Source organism: Taurulus bubalis, assembly GCF_910589615.1.
Source record: "Taurulus bubalis genome assembly, chromosome: 8".
Lineage (NCBI taxonomy): Eukaryota > Metazoa > Chordata > Actinopteri > Perciformes > Cottidae > Taurulus > Taurulus bubalis.
In genome coordinates, this window is record NC_136596.1 from 23,622,276 (window position 1) to 23,630,560 (window position 8,285).

At 39.7% G+C, this 8,285-nt stretch overlaps 1 protein-coding gene across 1 annotated transcript in view; it reads left to right on the plus strand.

The window, feature by feature from the left end:
• The window catches only part of smarca2 (SWI/SNF related BAF chromatin remodeling complex subunit ATPase 2), a 42,859-nt gene extending 35,645 nt beyond the window's left edge, over positions 1-7,214 (plus strand). Inside the window, exons 30-34 of the mRNA XM_079222736.1 lie at positions 1,622-1,727; positions 2,043-2,144; positions 3,062-3,188; positions 3,623-3,756; positions 6,097-7,214. Of these exons, the coding sequence (XP_079078862.1) occupies positions 1,622-1,727; positions 2,043-2,144; positions 3,062-3,188; positions 3,623-3,756; positions 6,097-6,126 (499 nt within the window). The 3' untranslated portion in view covers positions 6,127-7,214. The remainder of the gene's footprint in view (positions 1-1,621; positions 1,728-2,042; positions 2,145-3,061; positions 3,189-3,622; positions 3,757-6,096) is intronic.
• Positions 7,215-8,285: the final 1,071 nt, after the last annotated feature.

The following is an 8,285-nucleotide window of genomic DNA, read 5'->3' on the forward strand; positions in this document are numbered from 1 at the left end:
AAGCCACAAGCCTTTGAAGCCCTTTTCATAGATCTCCATTAAAGCCTCACGTTTACCGTCTGAGCGGCTTGTGGAAAAACAACGACCGACTTCATGTTACGTGTATTTACTTTCTGAAATTCCGCTCTCAGTTCCCAGATATTTATTAAAAGATTTATTTAACGTTGCAACAAATCGTTTAGTTTTAATGCAGCCAGCCTGCGTGCACCTGAATATCAGCACGTGGACCGACTGTAGAAGCTTCGGTTTGGTCGGAACACACTCGTACTGTAAAAAACAGGTGAAAAATAGTCTTTACTTTACTTTTGAGTCCCCAAAAAAAATGCACCTCCGTCTGCGTGAGGCTAGTAAAATAGGCCACGCTGTTGTCTTCTAACGGAAAGATGAGATTTCCTCTCTCTGGCCTGCAGGGTGAAAGTGAACAGACGTGAAGTCACACTTTGATAAACATCCTCATATTCCTTCTGTCAGTTAATGCGCCAGTGTATCAATGTGGTCTGTTCTGTTAAGTCTGCTTTAAAAAGAAAAATGAATATGTGTCTCTGTAATAGTCACACAAACATGCACTGGCTGACTTCTACTAGGAAACTTCTACTTTCTGCCTTTCCAGACTATAGAGTATAATTCTTTCCTCTCCCAGTCGATGGGTAGTTCGTCCCAGAGCATCTCAATCTCTGTGGCAATTTCTACGACTTAATAAACTCGGCATCTCTTCAGTGGAGCGAGGCGGCGGGTCTCGTGAGACGGATCGAAGTGTGCCTACGACTACAGAGCGTAAAACCATCGGTGGTTTTACCGACACGCCGTCACTAACCGTTTCCTTGATTAGTTAGTTAGTGTTATTGTGAGTCTTTGGTGAATCCAAACGAACTCTTTAAAAACACCAAAGTCACTCGTATTACTTGTATATTATATTGCATAGTGTATATATTACTAAAAGGGCTCACTTTCTGTGCCGATCAGCAAAACCACACATTGTGGATGCAAAACGACACGAAAATAGTAGAAGGGTTCAGTTTTTTTGGTGCAGTGAAAAAGTCAAGAGACAAAATATGCAGTAAAAAAAAAAAATACAAATAGAAAAATTTCTTCAGGGAGATATCTCTTCTTTTTTTTTTTTTAAGAGCCTGTAGTCCAAATATACATCTATTTTTATTTGTAGGCGGGAATGCCTTCAAGTGTTCATGCAGCACAAAAAAATATTAATATTATAAGATATTATAAAATGTAATTGACTTTTCGATCAGTGTACACCAGAGTCAGTTATTATTTGTTGACCTAAAGGTGATTAACAGTAAACTACAGTCTTCAGGTTCCACTGCTGTTGGTGGGGTGTGCGTGTTCTACGGGTGGGGGGGCGGGGCTAAAGGTCCCGTCTGTTTGTTCCACCTCTCGGTAACGAGATGGTTTGGGTGTTTTTTGAAGTGGGGTTGTATGAAGATCATCCTCATTATCCATTCTTACCTACAGAAGACGGTTTGGAGAAACTTGTTCAGTATTGATGATGATGATGATGATGACAGCTGAAGATCCTTCCTGCAGATTTATAATAAAGACACTTTCTCACTGACCCTCTTGAAAACTCCACCTGCGTGACGTGAGATGACTCTTGTGGTTCCAGGGCAGGCAGACAGCTGAGCGAGGTCTTCGTCCAGTTGCCGTCCAGAAAGGAGCTGCCGGAGTATTACGAGCTGATCAGGAAGCCCGTGGACTTCAAGAAGATCAAGGTGCGTTAACCATCACCCAGCAGGTAGCAGCGGGGTCAAAGGGCAGAGGCAAAACATTGGTGCTTCTCTTCTGTGAAATTAAGCTCAATAATTTACATTTTTTCAACAAAAACAGTTTATGTCAACTCTCAAAAATGTACATTTTAAACTATTACTCTGGTTAATTATCAACAGACTAACCGATTGCATTATATTGATGAGTAGGTGCAGCCCGAGTTAGATAATAGCCTTTTGAAAGGAAGGGAAGACCTTGGGTATCACAACCGTTGAGAGCGCACAGACCTGAGAGAGATGAGTGTGTTTTTATTTGAACAGGATCGCGTGAGGAACCATAAATACCGAGGCGTCGGCGACCTGGAGCGGGACGTGATGCTGCTGTGCCACAACGCTCAGACCTTCAACCTGGAGGGGTCCCAGGTCAGTGTGGAACCGCAGTTCCTCTCATTGGTTTAAAAAAACGTGTGCAGGAACCATTTTCCGTGAGTCTGCAGACTTTGCCCAAGTGAATTACCCACAATTCAAAGCAATGTGGCGTTAAACGCGGGGTAACCAGTGGAAGCATGGAGAAGGCGGCCCGTTGCAAATTATACTCACTCGAAACATTAAGGATGAAAGATGGAAAACAGGAGATCAGAGGGATCCAGATTCCTGGCAGATGTAAAAAGTACAAAATAAATACCCACAATTGTACTCTGGTTCCAGTTTTTCTCATACAAAGACTATTTTTATACAAGTGCATATTAACTTTTTTTTTTTTTCATTTGTTTGAGAGAACAAGACACACAAAGGACTTGGGATTCTGTGAACTTATGATGGCGATAATGGGCCTTTTTACTTTTTTTTTTCTTTCTTTTTTCTGACGAAACAATTAGGTCGTTGATTGAAAAGCTTCTTTGAAGCCCTCCTTTCAAGGGATTTAAGTCCCAAATTCTAAGCTCACAGGGTTTGTCACCCATAAACTCTTCTTCTGTTCTATTATTTTGTTTTGGAGGATTTGTCCTTCATGCTTTTTATATTTTACATGGAGACAGAGGCAAAAACACTGACAACTGTTTCATACAGGAAATAGTCTTTATTTGATTTATACATTTTGAATGGCATCTCCCTGGAGTCAAATGTTCCTGTAGGTATCAGTTTATAATGAATGGTACCAAACCCACCACTTCTACTCTCTTCCAATTTCGCCCTCCATTAATGTGCAGTCTCTTCTTCTTCTTCTTCTTCTTCTTCTTTGCCTTCTTTGTCCGTATTCTCAGTACTACCTGTCCTTCATGCTGTTCTGGGAACTGTTTACATTATCCCGTCTTTTTTTCTTCTTTCTTTCTCACCCACAGATTTACGAGGACTCCATTGTCCTTCAGTCTGTGTTCAAAAGTGCCAGACAGAAGATCGCCAAGGATGAAGAGAGTGAAGACGAGAGCGAGGAGGAGGACGATGACGAGGATGAATCGGAGACCGAGGGTAGGACACACCGTTTGTTGGAAGTGAATATGAACAAACACTTAAACACTTCTACAATGTGAACGCCGTTCTGGTTTGAGATATCATTTTCCATCGGGCAGCAGCATGGACTGCTGTTGACTTTAATCTGTAGCAGAGAAGAAAAATATAATCACAATATCTTAAGAAAGGATTCTCTGTCTGTCCTTCGCATATCTCACCGTTCTATATTAATAAACATTGAAAAAGACTGAGACCTTGTTGAGCCGATACAGAGTAAGGAAATGAACCACCATTCCCCAGAGCTCAAGGTCAAGTTATCCACATGTTTTTTTATTAAGTATTGACTTTAAAACAATGCCTAAATGTTGGTAGAAGCTTAAGAATAGTAAATAAAGTGATAACAAACAGTTGCACAGAGGACTTAAATTGACTCTTGTGCTGCATTCATTCAGCCAAGTCCGTGCGGGTGAAGATCAAGCTGAGCAAGGAGGCGCGCGGCCACGACAAGGGCAAGAAGAGGCAAAGCCGAGGGAAGGCCAAGCCGGTGGTGAGCGACGACGACAGCGACGACGACCTGGATGACAACGTAGGTCGTCCCACTTGTTAGAACGTCTGTGAATGGAAAAACTAAACGGCAACAAAAAAAAGCTCTGGGAACTTTTCCTCCGCAAAAGGCAAAGCTGATTATTTTAAACTCGGCAGATTTTAAAGAGAAATGCATTCATATGGAAGAAAAAAAGATAATTGCAACCATCAAATAAGTTTAGTTATTTTCGCCTCCACAGCTCTAAAAGACCACTCATTGGTCCCCCCCCCCCTCAGGAAGTAATGAAGTTTCAGTTTGAAGCATGTGAGTTTAGATCCAGATGTTTTCATCCTTTTCACACAGGAAAGTACCTGCAGGAACCACATCGACTGAAAACCCCACCACTAGGGCTGCATCTCTGGATTGTTGTAGTCATCAATCAATTCATCGGTCCAAAAGCTCTTCTATAAGTTAGACAAATCAATTATTTATGTATAAATAATAAAGTATTTTATTATTTATTATAACTATTTTTTAATTTTAATTTTTTAAGCTACTTAAACACAGCGATGGTGGTGTTAATGTTGACATTTCTTACCAAATTTATATAAAAAAAAATAAGTATTTCATGTTTCAAATCAGTCCTCACCCTTTTTTTCGTTAAACATTCAACCCAAACGTACAAAAACACTCTCCGAGAACTAGAAGAACAACATCATGCAACATGCAGCACAGAATGATCTCAGCTGGTTGGAATCACGAGGCGAAAAAAATAATTAAATCCATTTGGTGAATCTACAATATAGTTGAATTAATTGAGCTTTTGGGTTGTACATCATTAAATATTCTATTATGAAGACAACTCTGTCATGACTCTATTTAACCGCATTACGCACCTTCTTTTGTGTTTACTCCACTCTTCATACCCGACCGACAGCCATCTAATTTGCCGCCAGCACAATGAAACCAGTAACGGAGAAATTAAAGCCATGGCAACCACCACTTAGCCCTCATTTGGATATAATTAACAGCTAATAGATCCTCTTTGTCTCCTCCCACACATCAGAGGTTTGAAATCCATCTGATCAAAGCAATTTATCGTATTATTATACTCTTCCTTTATTCCTTCATTCACCAAATGGTTTGTGTGTGTGTGTGTGTGTGTGTGTGTGTGCGTGTGTGTGTGTGTGTGTGAGTGTGAGTATCGGTCCGGTCTTTGCATCGATGCAAAGTCTGTGATGATAGCTGCAGGGAGACGAGATAAAGGATGTCACATGTTACTTATCAAACCTGCTGATCTCCATCAAACGTGTGACTCGCAACATTTATCCTTCACACCGTTGATGACTGCAGAGAGTCGGGGAGATGCTGGGACTCGTGCTGATGCAATACCAAAAACTATGATAAAAATGTGGATATTTTGTCTATTTACTACTCAATGTATCACACGATCGGGAGATATAGGGACTTTATTTAGTTAAAAAAAAATGTCTCTTGAATTTCTTGTGAAGTGAAAACACTTCCTGCTCAAGATGACTTTTCCCAGCTAGATTGGATATCTCTTTTCTTCTCTTTTAAATCTTATTTCAAGATATCACACCAGGTGTTCCATTGGCGTTGTATTAAGTTTTCTTTTTACTGTTCTAATGCCGTGTGCACAGCAGTTGCAGTGAAGCAGTCGTCGGCGCTGCACATCTCATGCCGTGTTCACGCTGACGAAGCAACGAAACGCTGGTTAAAGTGTCGCCGCTGCGCTCATTGTTTCCCCGCCAATTACATTTAGATCAATATATAAGTTGGATTTTTTTTTTTTGTTATTCGTGCCTCCAGTGATACTGAACTACAGGGTTTGAGGTTAATGTAAACGGCTCCGCCAAAGTGAAGGCCTTCACCAGTGTGTGACAAAGCGTCACGTTGATCTGTGAGCACAAGGGCAGCTGTACTTCAGGCACCGGGTGCCGTGTGTTCAAAGAAACGTCTCCCGAACGGCTTCAATGTTTTTTTATTTCTTTTTTGGCCTCCTTCCACCAAGGGGTCTTTTTAAAAACGTCCTCGCAGCTCCTCTTCGTCACCTTCAGTCGTTCTGAAACCACAAGGTAGCCGGTTCGATCCCTAGTCCCATAGTTGGCATGTTGAAGTGTCCTTGACCAAGAAACTGAATCCTCACTTGCTCCCTGGACGCCTCACGGCAGCCCACTGCTCTTAAACTACTAAGGATGGGTAAAATGCAGACCAATTTCCCCAAGGGGATTAATAAAGGATAATTTCTTCTTTTTCTTCTTCTATTTCAGGGTGCTGATGTATTCAGCCTCTCGACAGACAATAAACCTCCTCGCTCCTCTTTGTCGGGCTTTGAACCGCCTCCTCTCTTAATGCCTTTTATCTCTTTTCTTTCCGCAGGATCAGTCAGACAAGAGCGACGATGACTGAGGACAAGAGGACATCGCTTATCGCACTTCTAAACAAAAAGGACAGTATCTTCCACCACCGTTGTTCAGGTTCATATTCTGTACTTTCATTCGTTTTTACTTCATTCGTCGATCTGTGATGTGTTTTGTCGCACCTTCTCCTACCAGCTTAGAAATGTATTACGTATAATCAATAAGCTACAGCAATACCAATCTGCTTATATTCCTGTTTTTAAGACAGTTTTTTTAGTATATTTTTTAACTCTGTGCTTTAAAAGCTGATTTAAATTCTGTATGAAAAAAAAAAAAAGGAAGACAAAAAAGATTTGGTCACGCTATTCGTGCTTTTGCTTGATTTGTACCGCTTGCTTGCACTTTTAGAAAATGACATATCAAAATTGTTAGAAAGAAAAGTGTAATAAAAACAAACGGATATATAATTTGGAAAAAGGTAAAAGGCAATCAGTCCAGTTTTTAATTTTTGGGTTCACCATTTCACCTTGTTTCAGTGCCAAATGTGAAATAAATTGAATGTTCGCTAAGCCCCTCCCCCAACCAGCAATTGTCCAATCATAGCCGAGCAACCATAGCTCGGCACTTCTTTTATTTTAGTCACTGATTAGTGCTCATTCTCAATGTATTTTCTCTTATTACGTTAAACGGAAAACAAACTGTTGCATAATCGAAACATTACAAATACCGGTATCATAACTTTTTATATCAGTTATACATCTTTTGATATTGTATTGACTATTCATGCCCCATTATAAGCATGTCTTCTAAATGGATCATCATCATCATCATCACTGGTGACGATGGATTCTTTTTGCCTGGCACATGCTAGCTTTAGCATCTGTCTCCTAGCATGACATCACATCGTAAAAAACTCTGTTTACAAGATTCTCGATTTGAAACGAGTCAGCTGGGATCTGACTTTTCCACCAGCTCATGAAGCTAACGTTAGTCAGCTGAGTAAAAAATACAATAAATAAATGATACCCATTATGTCATTTCGACAGTAAACTGCTACAATTTTCAATAAACTACGAGAATAGGACGCTTGACAGGAGTAGAAACAATAACCATGAGGGGCGGGGCTTAGCAAACATGCCATTGTATGATTTTTGAGAGTGTAAACGTTTTCTTAAGTCTATATATATATATATATATATATATATATATATATATATATATATATATATATATATACACACACACACACTATATATATATTGTAGCTTGATTCTTTAAGGTGGCCATAAATGCTGGATGCTTCTTTCTTTTTTTAAATACCTCTTTTATTAAGAGCAATGTAACCATATTTTATGTAGGAGGCACATCATTTAGATAAGGCCATGTGTTTCACGTATCCTTTCCTCCAATGCGTTCAAGTTGTCGTCTGTCAGAGCCGATGTTTTTGACTTTGTTGTAATCACTTCCTCTCTCAGAAAAGATGTTGGGTTTTTTTATTGACAAACTGGGAAACATCTTGTGTTGTTCAATAAAAGCAGCATCGATCGTAGTTAAATGTAGCTATTTAAAGCGTCCGGAAACATGTTGCTCCATTTTGCAAACCGACTGTAAAGGAAGTCTTTTTACGGACTATTAAAGACGGTAAACAACAGAACATATTACAAAGGAAAGTGTGTGGGATTAAAATATTTGACTTGAATGACATTGAGCAGACCAGTTTATTATAAACAATGTACTGATTTATGAATTATTTGAATTGAGGTGATTGTGTTTCTGTTTTAGTTTTGAGCCCTCGTTTTATTGGTTTATATCATTTGTAGCATGAACTCTTCTGGCAATATACTGTGCACATGCAGATATACAGTACATCTTTTCTTTGGAGTAACATGTGCTTTGCCGACTCTCCATAAGTGTGACTTAATCTTTGCTTTCTTTGCACAGTGTCTTTGTGGTTGTAACTCATAGCCCAGGGCAAATAAAATCTCACCGATTTTCCGTACAAAAGAAAAAGTGTGCACGTTTTTTTTTCTTTCTATAGTGATTGCGTAACAGCACACTGCTCATGGAACACTGTAAACATCCCTTAATCAGCAAAGCGCATAAGAAATTTCCGTTCAGGGCTTTCTGCCATTAAAAAGCCAGTAGAAGAAAAAAAGATGACGAGATAAAACGTCAGTAGTGTATAGCATGCCACACATGAATATATGT